We start from the raw sequence: 17,279 nt of genomic DNA, 5'->3' as shown, positions 1-17,279 counted from the left end.
CCTGATATAAAAGAAGGGTGCCTGTAATGGGTTTAGGGGTTGCTCGTGTGTAAGTTGCCGCCACTCCTGGCTAGGTTACCTGGTTGAACCCTTTCTGACTGGACAGCCTCTAGCTTTGTGGCTGTCTCAGTCGCTGGCAGAATCCATCAGTGGGCGTTTCTTGAACTTCTTCCAGCAAAGAAGTTCCTTGACGCCAAGTCCCCTCCTACTCTCCCTGCGCGGAAGCCGCCTGCGCAGACAGGGTGTGGGCAGCGGAGTACCCGTACTCTCTCCGCTGGTCTCCGGCGAGGAGTCTTGGAGCCTCCTCTCCGATTCCCCCATCTGCCCCCCTTCTCTACTGGTGTTACGCTGATTTCCTTCCCCAGCAGATGGGCTGCCTCTCTCCCTACTGGGACCCTCTCCGGCATCCCTCTGGAGCCTTCCCTCCGCCTCTAGCTCCGGCTCCGATGGCAGTTCCCTGACAGTGCCTATTTATTGTGCCTGTTAAATTTCTCCTGACTCTGAGATTATGAAATGCTGCCTGACCTGGTTTCCTTGTGTCCAGCAGACTCTGAATTCTGTAACACCCCACCTGGATGTGGAGGAGTGCAGCATCGCCCTTCTGCCGCGCAACCGGGAGAAGAATCGCAGTATGGACGTGCTGCCTCCAGACCGGTGCCTCCCCTTCTTGATCTCCATGGACGGAGACAGCAACAACTACATCAACGCGGCCTTAACTGATGTAAGTGCATTGCCGGGGTGTTATGGGTGGGGAGTGGAAATGTAGGAGGCCAAGCCCCTCTCTATCCTACACCTGATAAGGTTCAAGCTGCCACATTCAGGCTCCAAAGCCATTGAATGGGAACGTGGAATCAGGACCTGCCTTTCAAAGACTGAAAAGAAAGTTCAAAATGCAAAGTTTTCTAATTAAGCAACTAGATAAAGGTCAGATATACTTTCAGAAAATGCACAGTTGTTGTCTCATCCAGGCTATAATTAAAATGAGTTATATTTTAATCGGCCTTTGGTTGATTCATATTTTGCGCTTTGAATTGTGTTTGGGAGGGGTATTGTTTCGTTTTGTTTCTGTTCTAACTATTTATTTGTGCTTTTATCCTGTATTTTTATATTGTGAACTGCTCTGAGATCTTTGGATGAAGGGTGGTATTATAATAGAATAACACAACATAACATAACATAACATAACATAACATAACATAACATAACATAACATAACATAACATAACATAACAACGTATTTACAGCAGAGATGAAATGAAAGTTTTTCATTCAAAATGGCAGCTGCGATGAAGTGGAAACTGTCCCCTGCAAATTTGAGGGGACTGGAAAAATTCTAGAATTTATTTTGAGCTAGGAGCTTTTCCAGACGAGTAGCTGCTTCCTGCTCTCTCTCTCACTTTTTCAAATGTGGTTTGGAACTCCTCCAACAATGCCTCCCATAATAACTCACTATGATTATAATTTAGTGTCTGATATACTGTTTTTTCTTGTTGTGAACTGAAACCTATTCAGCATGCACCCGTATTTCCCAGGAAGGATATATGCTCCTTTACAGCCTGTAGATTGATTTGGAATCAAACATCCTCTAATCAAAAGGGGTATAACTCAGTGGCAGAGCAAGTGCAAGTTCTCAGCTACAATCCTCGGCATCTCCAGATAGAGCTGAAAGATACTCTTAGCATCAGTGCCTGTCACTGTAGACAATGCTGAGCTAGATGGAACAGTGGTCAGGCTTGATATGAGGCTATGCTCTTTAGAGAGTTTTGGCTAAACATTAGGAAGAACTTGCTGATGGCTCCATCTGTCTGAGAATATAACAGAAGCCGGTACAAAGACATTAAACACTGGTCACTTAAATGGCTGGGGCACCGTATTTTCTTCTACTTTTGGAGCACTGATCAGAGAGGGGCTGTAGCTTTGCATATGAAATGACCCAGGTTCAGTCTCTGCCATCTTCTCCAGTTAACAGGATCAGGTAGACCTTTATTTCTCGCAAGAGCTTCTGTCAGTCAGAATTGACAACACTTGCTTAGATGGATGGATAGTCTGGTAATGGGCAGCTGCCTATGATCTTCTCTGCTCTTCCTAGACATTTCTGTGCTGTGTGATTTGATTTTTCAGTTTCAGTTCTTTTGGCTCACTTTGTCTTTTCACCTGTTCTTTAAAAAGAGACACAAAGCACATTCTAGTCTCTCTCTCTCTCTCTCTCTCTCTCTCTCTCTCTCCAAGAGAAGACAGTGATGTAAATTCAGCAACCACTCCTTGAACAATTCTACCTCTCTCTTCTCTCCTCCCCCGTGGTCCCTTTTTCTTTCCAAGCCAGGGGAAATAAAATCCATTATGCATAGAAGTTCCTTTGCGAGTGCACGGGCTGAACTGACACGCCATGTTATTGTAAATATGTCTAACAAAGAGCAGGGAGAAGAGGGAGTCAGGAGCATCCAAGCTGAACACTGCCACTGCGCTCCCGTCTCAGGAGCGTGCCGCAAAACCGAGACTTAAGTGGTAGCAAGGCAGAGGGAGCAGATAAGCTTTTCATTCGCTCCCACCACACAGATGTCGGGATGGGGGGGAGTGGTGTTGGTCCACATTTTAATTCCCATCTCCATAACTGCGCTTCCAGGAGCAACGTGCAAAAGAGAAGATCCATTATCCTTTGAAATTCACACATCTATGAATTTTGCAATGCAGTTTTGTGAGAGAGAAAAAACATAGATTAGGGGAAAGTGTGCATTTGTATGAGCACATGAACATGCATTCTGGGTGCAGAAAATTGCTTGCAGAAATGTGCATGTTGGGCAAAATTTCGCACAAGCCTCTGCCTTTTAGGATATATTCACATTAAAAATGCATATGAATTTTCACACAGACTCTTTTTTAAAAAAAAATTAAAAATCACAAACTGATGAGGAAATGTGGAGAAACTAAGTGAACTTAGAACTTGAAAAGTGGGGAAATGAGAGAATTAGAAATGGACAGATAGCACAGGTTAAACAAGTGGGCATGGGAATCATGCCAGCTCAGTCTGCCCATGGTTTGGCTGTACTCCACTGGCTTCACCCCCAATTTCCATATGCCTAACAGGAAGTCCATAATATATGTACATCAGCAACCCCCAAGGTCAGGGACTTCAGTCAGCCAGGGTTTCCAGCTCTGTGGACTGCCTGTGTATGTTCTGTGCTCTCAGGTCCTGATAATTCATGTATTTCTATCCCTGCTTTTCCCAAGTTGGGTTTCAAGGTGGCTCAGAATTTCCCCCAAAAAACCTCGTTTGAAATAAAAAGAAACTAGTTGAAAACAATTGATAAACTCCAATGAAACACATTCAAGACCAGCATTAAAATACCAATTGCCTTGATAGCAGCCCATTTGTCAACATCATCTGCATCTAGTTTTCAAATACAGTGGACCCTCTAGTTATATAACCCTCTGGATACTAAACTTTTGGGTTACGAACACGGCAACCTTGGAAGTGTATACTTCCAGGTTCCGCCCCGTGCACATGTGCAGAAGTGCTCTGTGCACTTTGTAAGTGCACAGAATTGCTCAATCGTGCCACGTGCATGCCCAGAAGCGGCGCCTCTACCTACGGAACTTTCGGGTTGTGGATGGACCCCCAGAACGAATTTAATTCATATCCGGAGGATCCACTGTAAAGGCCTTTCTGAATAGGAAAGTCTTAGCTTGATGGGGGAAAGATAATCCAGATAGATCTCTCTCAGGGCCAGGCTACATGTCATACTGTTCATATAGTTTTTAATGCAGACAAAAAGATAGTAAGTTCATTGGAAGATGGAGTCTGCTGCCTTGTAGGACTCCATAGATCCATATTCTTTCCCTGGGGATACTATAGTAATGTACATGTGTGTGGTTGGATTGATTTTTTGAGTATTTGATAACACCAACTTAAAAGGTTTTTAGGGACTCAGCTATACAGCTGCAAATAAAAAAGTTTAAGTGTGTTGTAAAGTGCAATATACAAATGTGACGCTAGATGGAGACAGTGAGCTATGGCAAATTCAATATGTTTTTCAAAACATTTTTTAAAAACAGCATTTTCAAAGAGTTTTTTAATGTGTGTGTAGATTCCACCTAGGTGTGCATAGGCAGATAGATATGAAATTTTTAATTAGTTACCAGTATCTGTATCTTAATATCTCAGTTCCTCGAACTATCTTTATATTTACTATACAGAATTTTGAAAATAATAAAAAGTGTTTAAACTAACCACTTTTGTTTTGAAGAAAGAGCCACAGATTGAGGGCCCTGATCTGAAACATACCTGAGGGCCCATATCTGAAACAATCCATGCATTATGAAGCCTTTCCCCAGTTTTCTGCTGTCAATCACCTCCCTGTCATTGCCCCAGCTCCTATTTCCCCTCTAAGCTGCTGGGTTCCCCCAGATTTCCTTCAGGCTTATAATAGCATAGCTAAGCCAAGACTCCAAAACACTAAAAGCCACTTGTGGACTCAGGGCTGGCCCAAGACATCTTGCTGTCTGAGGCAATAGTGACCCACCCCATTCCAGACATTAAGTGGGATACTGTAACGATTCTTTCTTTGACATTAGCGATGGGATATTTTCTTCCACCATGACTCAAGGAAGCAGGCTGTGGAGTGCTAGACAGACTGCACGGCACCCACAGCTCTGTCCTTGGAATGTCTCATCACCATATCCAGCCCATCAGTATCTACCGCCTGAGGCGACTGCCTCGCTCTGCCTAATGGTAGGGCCGACTTTGTTTGAACCTGTGCTTTTGGCAGGCCTGCTCATGAGATAAAAACATGCCTGTTCAGGCTTTCAGATCACATCTTCCCATACAATGGAGCCCATCTAGAATGAGCACATTTTTTCACAATCCTTTTATCCATATGATATGGCCAGCTGCGGCACTTTATGCAAACGAGTAAAATTCACAATGCCGGTTTTCAGGTAAAAGGGAAAATAAAAGTAGATGGGCAAATTAATCAGTGACCTGCTTCAATTAGCCAGAGAGGTCAGTTTGGTGGTGGTGGGGAGAGCGTTCTGAAAGCTGACAGTGACGTAAAACTTCCAAGGAAATGGAATAATCAAGGGTAAAGGGCTTCCTCTGTAGGTTTGTCTCTTGCCATCAAAGCACGAAAGGATTTGATTAGATCATGATGTGCTATATCCTTATTCACTTTCCAGAATCATCAGGGGCCGCCTTTCAAATCAACCCTTTCTTTTACTTGTGTGCCCTATGGCATTTTTGTAAATAACTTGGGCACAACAGGGAGTTGACCATTTGATTCATGGCCACTTTTAACTGGGCACCGTCGTAAATCTAGGCCTAGGCCTGGAACAAAAGTTCCAGTCAAACTGTGGCTTCAGGGTTCTTAGGTCTGTACCTCAGGCTCATTTGCTCCATCCTCAGAAGGGCACCCACAGTGCCAGTGCTGCAGTCTTTGCCATTGCCCAATGGTATTGTTGGCAGATTAAAATGGCGGCTTGCCAACAGCAACTGCTACTTAGGAAGTCAGGAATATAGAGGGCAGGTGGATAGATGGGCTCAGAGTCAGCAACTGCTGAGGATCATAGGTGCTAGTGCCAGGCTTCTCTTCCTTCTTTCACACACTTCAGTTTCCTCACTTCCTGGATTGTGATAACTATAGTGTATTCTGGTAAGATAAGATCCCTGCAAATATGCATTTGCTTCCAAAAGAGTCTTGTGGAGCAGAAGTAGGATTACTCTGGCTGTTCATCCTAACCCCTCAGGCCATTGCCCTTGTTTGGAGGACAAAGTAGCATATGGTCTGACCTGCACCCTTTAAACTAGCTTGGGGCCTGAAATGTGGTGGAGGACAGAATTTCATTACCAGAGTTGAAGTAAGATTCAGTAGCCAAGGCAGTCATCTTCGCTATAAGGAATGGAGTGGAAGTGCCATCTTTTCATCAGGCAGCAAAACATATTGAGTGGCCCTGCTAGAAACCATGCTTTGAACTGAGTTTGCCTTTTCTGAATAGGAGGGAAACTGGTTTGGGGTAAACCATAGTTTCTTAAGTTCAGGTGCAACAGTAAACTGTGATTATTGCAAACCAATAAGTGATGGTGGGACATGGGGTACATTGGGGGAGGGCATTGGCTCAAGACCAAATGGACCAAATTTGATTTTGCTGTGAAATTTGAACTGTGCCCAAAGGAAGAAACCAGGGCATCACTGAAAAGTCAGGTGTGAGAGCAACACCTTCCCTTCCAACTGGAGGGAAGATGAGATGGGCTAATTTGATCCTGGGGGCACAGGTAGCTGTCTTGTGTTGAGTCTGACCATTGGTCCATCTAGCTTAGTATTGCCTACACAGCTTGGCAGTGGCTCACCAGGATTCCAGACAGAGTTCTTTCCCAGCCCTACAAGGAGATTCCAGGGACTGAACCTAGTTCTTTGTGCATGCAAAGCAGATGCTCTATCTCTGAGCTGTGGCCCTTCTCCTGGGGTTGCCTGTTGAAGGAGAGAGCCCTAATAGCTGACTCTGACTTGCACCAATTAATCACTTAACACCATCAGCTTTCCTGCACAGATCCCACCTCTCTTGATTTCCTGCATTCCCAGTTCTCCTTTCTGTTCTGATCAGGTAGCAAATTGCTGTAATTATTTTTATGCAAGCACCAGAGCTGAAGAATGAAAAAAACTGGTGCTTATCTCTCCATTAAGTAGCAGCCTATGGAACTCATGGTACTCTTTCATCATTTGTGCCCCACTTTGCTGCCTTTTTAAGCAATTGGTGTTTTTTTGTGGTGGGGGGGGGGGGAGGCTCTGTAAAATAACAAATTCGTCCTGAGATTCCCTTTGTCCAACTTCACCTCTTTGGAGAGAAGCTGATCCAAATCACCCGGCTGATGGGAGAAAAGAACTCAAGACTGAGATTATGCACTCTGTAACAGAGTTTGAAAGAAACTGAGAAAGCTGGGAGATGTTTTCTAAGTGCAGGGAACTTGTCACTTGAGCTCATAAGTGTTGTTTCAAGGGCTTTTTAGGAAGGCAAAGAGCTGAAGAAGAAAAGCTCTGCAACCCTGGATTGTCTGCTCCATCTCTGCAGGTGCCCCTAAAAGCCCTTGCTTCTTTTGAAGTGCTAACAAGCCTTGCAAAGTCATTACCTTGAGGTTAAGGGTCTTTTCTTTCCTTCCCCTCCTTCCCTCCTCCCAAGAAAATGTTTGTTAGAAGCAAAGCTTAGAGGAGCCTGCCTGGCTTTTCTGTGTCTTACCATTTCCCTCCCTCTACCCATTTCAAAACCCCAATAAATATTACCAGGCAATGTTGGCTGTGTTATAGTTTAGATCCGAGAGCTGCTTTCTGTGCTCTTATTATCCAAAAGGTATAACTTCCGGGGGGGGGGGGGCGAAGAGATGATCCACTGGGCAGACATTTTTCACACTGGTTCTTAGATCAAAGGAGACAGAATTCTGTTTTTTAAAAAAGAGACCTGAGTGCTTTTTTCCCATCGAGCAATATCAATGGACAGAGGCTCATTCTTTTTAAAACTTTGTGTTTGCTGGGAATGAGGTCCTAAGCGAGAATGAGGCTTTATCATATCTCTGTCCTTCAGCCTTCAATTTAGTTTGATCCAAAATGGGCCTCTGCGCTGACTCGCATTGATATTGATATGTATATGTGTGATTTTTCTTCACCAGATGATTATTTGTTACAGGCCTCAAATTATAAGGCAGACAAATGGTATCAGATTAGAGATTCTGACTCCTGAGTTTGAAAGAGGATCCAGCATGCTCCAAGATCCCCAGTAGAATTACTTATAAATATGGCACAGAGTGTGTGGGAGAAAAGTATGCTCATAAATTTCCAGGCTTGATTTTACATGAGGGCATTGACTTCTGAAGTCCTGCATGGCTTGGAACCAAAGTCTCTCTAGATCCACCTGCTCCTTTATGAGTCTCTTTGAGGCCTTTCTTCAGGGATTCCTCACCCCCTAAGATCAAGAGGGTGGGGGCTGAGGATCAGACCTTATGAGAAACAGTTGAGGGAGTAGGGTGTGTTTAGGGTAGCCTGTCAAATATTTGAAGGTCCATCACATGGAAGATGGAGCAGTCTTGTCTTCTGCTGCTCCAGAGGGTAGGACCTGAACCAATGGATCCAAATTGCACAAAAGGAGATTCTGACTAAACATCAGGAAGCGTTGAACTAGGACTAGGAAGGCCCAGGTTGCAATTCCACTTAACCAAGAAATACACAGGGTGGCCTTGGGTCAGTCAGTATCTCTCAGTCTAAATTACCTCACAATATGGGTGTCATCTGGGGGTGGGCAGGGGACAGAGCCACCCCAATATTTTCAAGAAGGGGGCAACCCCCCCAAAAATCTGCAGTGATCCTCAAAAGGATGTGCCAGGATGAAGATACTTAGCCCTTTGAGGATCACCAGAGCATCTTCTGACCCCCCCCCCCCAATGTTGGGCACAACTCGGCACACCTGCCTCACAAGGTTTTTGTATGTATAAAAGGGGGTGGAGAAGCATGTAGATTGCCTTGAGCTCCTTGGAGGTTAGAGAAGATATAAATGTGATAAAATAAATGTGATAAAATAAAGACAAACATTTGTCTCACCTCTGAGCCAAACCCAGAGGATTCAAACGGCAGAGTAGCAGGACTGAGGGTACCAGCACTCAGCCAGGATTTCTCTGGGAACAGTGGGTGATATTAATTGTAAAGTCATACCCAGAGCAGACCCCTTGATTAATGGGATCTACTCTGGGTATGACTTACATTGGATATCATCTACTAGAAGCACATTTAGGCAGTTCAGCTTCCATCTTTTAAAAGCTCACATTTAGTGTTGATCAATGGAGTTCCTTAAATAATGCACGGGGATCTGAAAGTTGTATGGCATTTGATCAATCAAAAATGGCTATTTTACACATGGTCACCATCACTTGAAGTTTCAAATGACTAGTGATCAATCATATTGCCTGTTTTACTGAGATATGTGGTTTAGTAGACAGAAGGTGGATGATGTTAAGGAAGTGACGATCCTTCTGCCACCTTTAAGTTTCCCTTGTGTTTTTCAAGATAACCAATCCAAATGGAATTGGATTAATCCTGCACACAATCCTTTGCTTTAGAATCTCAAAACCCAGATTTCCATTTTCCTCCCAGTCAACCTTGGAGATTAGAGCTGTGATTTGCTCCATCTCTTCCCTCTGATATGTTGCTCTGCTTTTATCCCATGACTCTTTCTCTCTCCTTTAGAGCTACACAAAGAGTGCTGCCTTCATTGTGACCTTGCACCCACTACAGAACACAACCACAGACTTCTGGAGGCTGGTGTATGACTATGGCTGCACCTCCATCATCATGCTGAACCAGCTCAATCAGTCCAACTCTGCCTGGGTGAGTAACTGAGAAACACCTGTCACTCATTGCTGTTGCTTCTTTGAGCAGTCTGTTTGCTCCACTTTGCATTTATGTATGATGTGGTCTTCAAAAAGACAGCCAGATCTACTTGCATTCAACTAATATCTCCAGGGTTTGTGTATGTGTGGATCAGTGGAATTAAGAATGTAAGTAATATATGAAACTTGAACAGTCAAATCACAGTTACATAGTCTAATGCACAAGCTGATTCTGAAGCACAAAATAACCATGTTAAAACGATTCTGGTTAATTTAATTTCAACAAAATAATGACATAGTCTGCAAGTCTGTTGAAGGCCAAAGCGATCTGAAGCAGAGGCCAGTTTGATCTGGATTTGCTAAAGGCTGGGCTGACGGAATGGGCAGCCAGCCACTAATTCTGTTTCCACAGAATCATCACCAGAGCCACATGCACAACAAACATTTAAAGCGCTATGATACCACCTTAAACAGGCATTACTTCCCCCCAAGATTTCTGGGAGCTGTTCTTTGTTAAGGGTGCTAAGAGTTGTTAAGAGACACCTATACCCCTCACAGAGCTACAATTCTTAAGAGTGGTTTAACAATCAATAGCTCTTCCCAGGGAACTCTGGAAGCTGTAGCTTTGGAAGGAGATGATGATGAAAAGAGAGCTGAGTCGAAATTCTTCCCCTGCAAAAGTCAGGAGGATTCATCTCATTACAGAGGAGCAGGAGCAATATTACAAAGTTGTGTGTGTGTTTGGCTTACCTTACTGTTTTAAACAGGTTTTTTGGCTGTTCTTTTAAAGTGTGAAACAACTGAGCCCATAGCTTACATTCACATTCATGGAGCTACTACTTGGGGGATTTTGACTGGAAATGATCTCTGTGCAGCCCAGCGATTATTGCAATAGATAACAATTACTTTGGAAACACAAATAGTCCTTTGCTTATTCTGGATGAATTAGGAAGAAGCAATACATGCCAATAACATCTTGCTTGCTTAAATGAATTAACAAGAGAGCCACACAATTAAACTCAAAACTGCTGCCTCCCGTGTTGTTTTTGCTGCATTTGCAGCACCAAAGAGAGCTCTCTGGGGTGCAAGCCTGGGCAGTGTATATGGAGGTCCTGGGCTGTCCAGATGGCAAGACCCCCCTCTTGGCCTCAGTGATGTGGTCCAAAGGAAAGGAAAACAATACATTTGGCACCAGCTTGGCTGCCGGAGCTGCTGGAAGGACACAGCCTTGACAGCACAATCCAAGGACACTCTTCAGAGACTCATAAGCCATTTTGCCCAAGCCTGTAGGGAGTTTGGCCTTACCTCCTGACAAATATCCTGGGTTAGAATCAGCATTGGTGACCACATGATTGAAGTGGTAGACAATTTTGTCTACCTGGGTTCCACCATACCCAGCAACCTCTCCATTGACCCTGAGCTGTAATACAGTGGTACCTCAGGTTACATACGCTTCAGGTTACATACGCTTCAGGTTACATACGCTTCAGGTTACAGACTCCGCTAACCCAGAAATAGTGCTTCAGCTTAAGAACTTTGCTTCAGGATGAGAACAGAAATCGTGCTCTGGTGGCGCGGTGGCAGCAGGAGGCCCCATTAGCTAAAGTGGTGCTTCAGGTTAAGAACAGTTTCAGGTTAAGAATGGACCTCTGGAACGAATTAAGTACTTAACCTGGGGTACCAGGCAGGTATGGCAATGGCTCATCTCTTCAAACGGTATGGGAGAATGTGATGCTAACGTCCAATACCAAGATGAAGGTCTACCAGGCTTGTGCGTTGAGCACTCTGCTGTATAGAAGTGAGTCGTAAGCAGCTTACAACCACCAGAAGTAACACCTCAATGCCTTCCACACCAGGAAGATTTTGGGCATCACATGGCAGTGTCAGGAGATCCTACACACGAGTAGGAGGTTGGCAGAGACACATTCCCGACTGGTATGTTCTGTCCCTCCTGATCACTCGTTCGGGAGATTCAAAAACTTTCTCCAGCCGGAACATCACAGCGGCTGATGCCTTAGAGGCATCAGCACACTTCAGGATCAGCAGAGTATAGACAGTCAGTGTACAGACTCAGCAGTGCAGCATTTGGCTAAACTACGTGTATTTACATATACACACTTGGAGCATCGTAACTCAGCTCCTTCCTGTTCAGCACCAGACAGCAAAGACAAAGGACAAAGGACAAACGTCTTACATCATTGAAACACAGTAATACAAACATCCTGTCTCCATGACTTCCCACAATGTGGAATGAAAACATACACCGTCATGTGATAAAAACAATCCCATGACTGCAGCACAGGAAAAGAATCCTAACAGGCAGGACAGAGTCTCAAACAAAGATGTGCTCTCCCAAGCCCACATCCCCAGCATGTTCACACACTTGCCTCAGAGATGTCTACACTGGCTCGGTCATGTTCACAGAATGGAAGGTGGCAGGATCCCCAAGAACGTGCTCCATGGGGAGCTGGCATCAGGGACAGGACTAACTCTGCATTACAAAGATGTCTGCAAATGTGTCATGAAGGCTGGCTACATCAACCTGACTGTGTGGGAATCCCTTGCAGATGACCACAGTGCCTGGAGACAACCAGTCAGTTGTGTATCCACAGCAGTGACCAGAGGAGGAATAACCATTGGGAGTAGTGCAGAGAGAAGAAACATCATGGTACACCTGCATGAGCAGAACTGGATGCCTCCATCTACAGAATCTCTGCTGCAACAAAACATGTCTCCCCCATATCAGTGTCTACAGCCACAGCAGGCACTGTAACCTTCCAACGGTTTGACTTTACCTACCAAGGCACACTCCTCCATTGCCAGATGGTTGCCAACCAACACAGTTTAGCAACACCACACTCTGGCCATTAAAAATCCTCTGTATGGAAGGAAACTCTATGATGGATAGTCAGGATTGGATGCCAGGAAGGGCATGGGACTTTGAATCTCCCCTCCCTGGATTCTTAAAGCCTTCTTGTCAAGTTCATGGCAGTTTTAAGAGCCCATTACAAGTCCGTAATGCTAATTTGCCTGAAAAACGCATTGGTTTCTTCTTCTTAGCATAAAATTGGTATTACAGAGTCTTAATGGATGTCTGGAGAAGACTTCATTAACTGGATTATTTTATGAGTCAAGATCAGGCACTTTAGTGCAAATGACCCAAACCTACAGTTGCAATGCCGACAGGGAAAGTAAGCAGAGGAATGAATTAAAGGCCCACCTCGGGTGAAGAGGCGCCTTCCTCCATCAGCTGCACTTGCTGAGCTGAAGAGGACTGCTGCATCCTTAAATAACAGAACAAGGAAATGAACATTATCCCTGGTGCTCCCGTACCTAGGAATCCCAGCAATTCTGCAAGGCCAGAGGGAGTTTATTCAGGAGTGAAATTAAGGCTGGAAGCAATTGACACAGAGGGAAATCCAAGCCGGTAACTCTGCTACACCAGAGTTTGGGAAGCTTAAAGATAAAAGGAGTCTGAAGCAAAAGGCTTTTGGTAGTGGATGAGGTGCTCTGCCTTTCCCAGCTTCTTTTCATGTTCTTAGAGCAGCTTCCTGAATTCTCTTCATCCAAGGGATGGAGGCCCACTGGGACTGGTAGGACATAAAGAGGGGAGGCTAACGACAGGCAGAACCAAAGCCAATGAGAGGAAGATCCAACTAATTCTAATCCCTTCCCTGTCAATCATTTTCCCTCCAAGGTCAGCACTGAGACTGAGCGCAGACCCTCCAAGTGTCCTTATTTTCCAGGGACATCCCTGATTTAGAGAAGCCATCCCGGTTTCTGATTTGACCCCAGAGTGTCCCACTTTTCCTTAGGATGTCCCTGTTTTCATTGGAGAAATGTTGGAGGGCCTGGAGTTATCCAACCCATGAGCTGTCTGAAGGCAATTCTGTATAAGGAAGTTTTTTTTAAAAAAAATGTTTAATGTTTTATTATGTTTTTATATATGTGGGAAGCTGCCCAGAGTGAGTGGGGCAACCCAGTAAGCTTGTAATGGACAAGCCTCCACTGGAAGAAGGAATCTGCCGATTGAAGTTTCTCTCAGTTTATCATTTTTCCAGTCTTAAATTCAGTTCACTACATTTCCACCTCACTTTGTGATTTATTAATTTTAAATAATATTCATCATTTTAGTGCACATTCCTAATAGGAACATTTTTAATGCATTCTTTTAAAAAAACTAATATACACTTTTTTGTGAGCTTTTACCCCTAACCCCTTCCACTCTATCAATATGCAACTCTCTTTCACCACTACCTTATTCTGCCAACCCCACTGGGCATCTTATTCTTTGGGGATGTCTGCATAGTGCTGTTTAGCCAGATCTTAAATGTTTACCAGCTTAACACCAACAGCTAATAAATCAACCTTTACAGTGAAACAGCTTCAAAAAAAAAGGTGACTTAGAGGGTATATCCCTTGCTTGAACCATGCCTTGCCGGAGGAAGTTTTAATATCCAAATTATAGCTCTGAGTCTGGAAGGCATCGAGATCACAGAGATTTATAGCCCCTATTAATAACCAATTATTTCTCAAACACATTTGCCATGCGGTAAGGCCTGGGATGCCGGATGGCCCCAAATGCTAAATGTTCTGTTAAAGTGCAATGACAAACATCATATATTTTGTATTGACGCTGCCTTCCTGGCTGTCGCGCACAAAAACAATCACATCGGTGACCCCTGAATGGAACAATACATCAGCTGCGCTGCTGGGTGGGAGATAGCAAGAGCAGGATCCCTTCCTATCAGTGATCTTTCTCTGGCAAGTCTAATGCTTGGGAATATTAAAGCTCTTGTTGATATAAACCTCCTGTTGATATTTCCAAGCGGGAATTGGCTGGGGGCGCAGCTCAGTCAGGGGATGTCTCTGGTTGATGGGGAGTCAGATAACTTTGAATTGCTTCCCTACTAAAGAATATGGGTTTTCTTAGTTTAGGGAAAAAATAATACAGCTAAAGGGGGGTGGTGTGTTAGAGACCCCTTGTGGGCTATCAGATGCAGATTCATCACAGGTGTAACCTGTGGAATGTTTTGCCTTTGTCTTGTGAGTATGTCTTAGCAATGCACTGGGGCCTGAATGGATACAGTCCAGTACATAATTGCCTAGTAATAAGTCCATCTGAACTCAGCAGGGCTTTCTATTGAGTAAACATGTGTAGAACTGCAGGGCAAGGCCGGTAGCATCAGCAGTTGGCTGTATTCCAAAGCCACACTTTCATGACTCTGTGTTCTTTATTTCTCTCTAGCCTTGTTTACAATATTGGCCTGAGCCAGGACTCCAGCAGTATGGACCAATGGAAGTGGAATACGTTTCTAGGTCAGCTGATGAGGATGTTATCGCTCGTCTTTTCCGGGTTCAGAATGTAACACGGGTGAGAAGCTCAACAATACCATGCTGTTTCGAGATTATGTTGGTCTTGGGTGTATAATTCTTTTTTCTTAGACTGAACATGCCTAAGTTGCCTTATATCATCTCAAACTATTGGTCCATCTAACTCAGTATTATCTACCTGACTGAGAGCAGCTCTACAAGTTTCCAGCAGGAGTGTCTCCCAGTTCTGCAAGTAAACTGGCCCCAAGTTCTTACAGGCTTTATATACCAATAGTAACACATTGAACTTGGCCCGGTAAGAAAACAGCAATATGTGCAGATATCTGAGCAGAGGTGTTATATTTACTGACAGGTTCTCACTCCTGTTAGAAACCATGCTGCAGCATTCTCAGTTAACTGCAGCTTCTGGATCAAGCACAAATGAAGCCCCACATAGTGTGCATTGCAGTAACCCAGCCTTGAAGTGACCAATGCCTGAACTACTGTGGTCAAGTTCTCCCATTCCAGGAATGGTCAAAGCTATGGTACAATAATAGGGGGGCATGACAGCTATGTTGTACCCCCACCTTTTGGAGGCAGTATGCTCCCAGCTGCTAGGACTAGCAGGAGAATGTTCTTGCGCTTAGGTCCTGCTTGTGGACCTTTTATGAACATCCAATTGGCCATTGTGAGAATAAGATGCTGGACTAGACGTGCTACTGGCCTGACCCAGCAGAGCTCTTAAAACACCTCCTTTTCAGAAATCTCTAGATTTTGAGAAAACTTCATTTTCAGGTTTGCAAGTGATGGAGTGCTCTCCATCCCAAGTTTGGCAGAATGATACAAAATCTCTCTTCCTCCGCCTTTCCCCAAGTCTGTTCAGAGAGCCCAGTCCTTTAAAGCATTCTCTATTGCTTTTGAGTCCTCTTCTCCTTGTCTTGCATAATTGGTTTGGCATGGAGATGACACAGGTCTTTCTTGTCTCATTCCCATGCTGAAGCTGCAGGGGCTGTTTTTAATAAGTATCAGATGCCACCACATTCTCCAGCTCCTGCCAACACTTGTCTTGCAGGTAACTTTGTGAATAATTTGCAGGCAGCCACTATGGTAATGGGATGCTCAGGAAACTAAATGTCAACAACAGCAGATCCTCTCTCTGTCTCCCAAGAAACTCGGCAGCCAGCAGAATCATCTTGGCTTGCCAAGAAAAAGAGAAGATAACACGGGCACAGATAATAACTCAATGGCAGGGGTACATGCTTTGCATAGACGGTCCCAGGTTCAATCCTTGCATGTCCCGTTAAAAGGATATTGACATTTCTTGTTAACAGGTGATAGGAAAGATGTATTCCTAAAATTCTGGAAGGCCCAGCCAGTCAGACTAGATAGGAATGAGCTGGAAAGACAAATCACATGACCCAGTGAAAGGAGCTTCCTTTTTCCCTCTCTCCCCAATTGTGTTCCTTCTCAGGCAGGAGTACCAGTGAAAGTTGCCAAGTTTACAGTCAAGGGTTTGTTGTTGTTTAGTCGTTTATTTTTTTCCCTTTTTTAAAAAAATGATTTTTATTAAAATTTCAGTGAAAGATTAAACAGAAAAACATAGAAAAAAATACACAAATACACAATACATAATAAAAAACAGAAAAAACAAAAAAAAAAACAAAAAAGAGAAAAACAGAACAATTAAAAAACAATATCACCTTTCCATTTCCGTTTTTGAATTTACTTATTTTCTGGACCTCCCCATACCTCCCTCTTTTGTATTCCAGTCCAAATTGTTTGTCCAGCAATTTCTTTTCCACTTTTTTAATCCCAATCTTTAATCTTAATATAATATATCATTAAAAATTTTACCTCTTAAATACCAAATTTCCATTTCCTTCAACTTTTTTAATCCTAATCTTTAATTAGTCTGTCTATAACTTTAAATCCTGTACAGCTGGAAACCACTTATTTTTAATCCAACATCACTCTAACATTCTTTAATTTTGCAGTGTTTCTGTAAATAATCTTTGACTTTCTTCCAATCTTCCTCCACCGACTCTTCTCCCTGGTCACGGATTCTACCAGTCATTTCCGCCAATTCCATGTAGTCCATCAGTTTCATCTGCCATTCCTCCAGCGTGGGAAGTTCTTGTGTCTTCCAATACTTTGCGATGAATATTCTTGCTGCTGTTGTTGCATACATAAAGAAAGTTCTATCCTTTTTTATCACCATTTGGCCGACCATGCCCAGGAGAAAGGCCTCTGGTTTCTTGGGGAAGGTATATTTAAATACCTTTTTTAATTCATTATATATCATTTCCCAGAAAGCCTTAATCTTTGGGCACGTCCACCAAATGTACCTTCAGTTTCTTTACATTTCCAGCATTTGTTATCGGGCAAATGATAGATTTTTGCAAGCTTGACCGGGGTTATGTAACACCTGTATATCATTTTCATAATATTCTCTCTTAAGGCATTACATGCCGTAAATTTCATACCAGTGATCCATAACTGTTCCCAGTCAGCAAACATAATGTTATGTCCAACGTCTTGTGCCCATTTAATCATAGCCGATTTTACCGTTTCATCCTGAGTGTTCCATTTCAGCAGCAAGTTATAC

The 17,279-nt window shown here is 43.7% G+C and overlaps 1 protein-coding gene across 10 annotated transcripts in view; it reads left to right on the top strand.

Annotated features, from left to right (window-relative positions):
• Nucleotides 1–17,279, top strand: part of PTPRU (protein tyrosine phosphatase receptor type U) — a 375,331-nt gene that overhangs the window by 334,801 nt on the left and 23,251 nt on the right. For 7 of the 10 annotated variants that reach the window (XM_081015389.1, XM_081015387.1, XM_081015388.1 and 4 more), the window contains 3 exons: nt 548–721; nt 9,219–9,359; nt 14,610–14,735. In XM_081015389.1, the coding sequence (XP_080871515.1) occupies nt 548–721; nt 9,219–9,359; nt 14,610–14,735 (441 nt within the window). Of the gene's footprint in view, nt 1–544; nt 722–9,218; nt 9,360–14,609; nt 14,736–17,279 lie in introns of all 10 variants that reach the window. The other 3 variants (XM_081015391.1, XM_081015396.1, XM_081015394.1) reach the window with 1 other exon arrangement.

Source organism: Podarcis pityusensis, assembly GCF_964106645.2.
Source record: "Podarcis pityusensis genome assembly, chromosome: 8".
Lineage (NCBI taxonomy): Eukaryota > Metazoa > Chordata > Lepidosauria > Squamata > Lacertidae > Podarcis > Podarcis pityusensis.
This window is presented reverse-complemented; position numbering and strand designations above follow the sequence as displayed.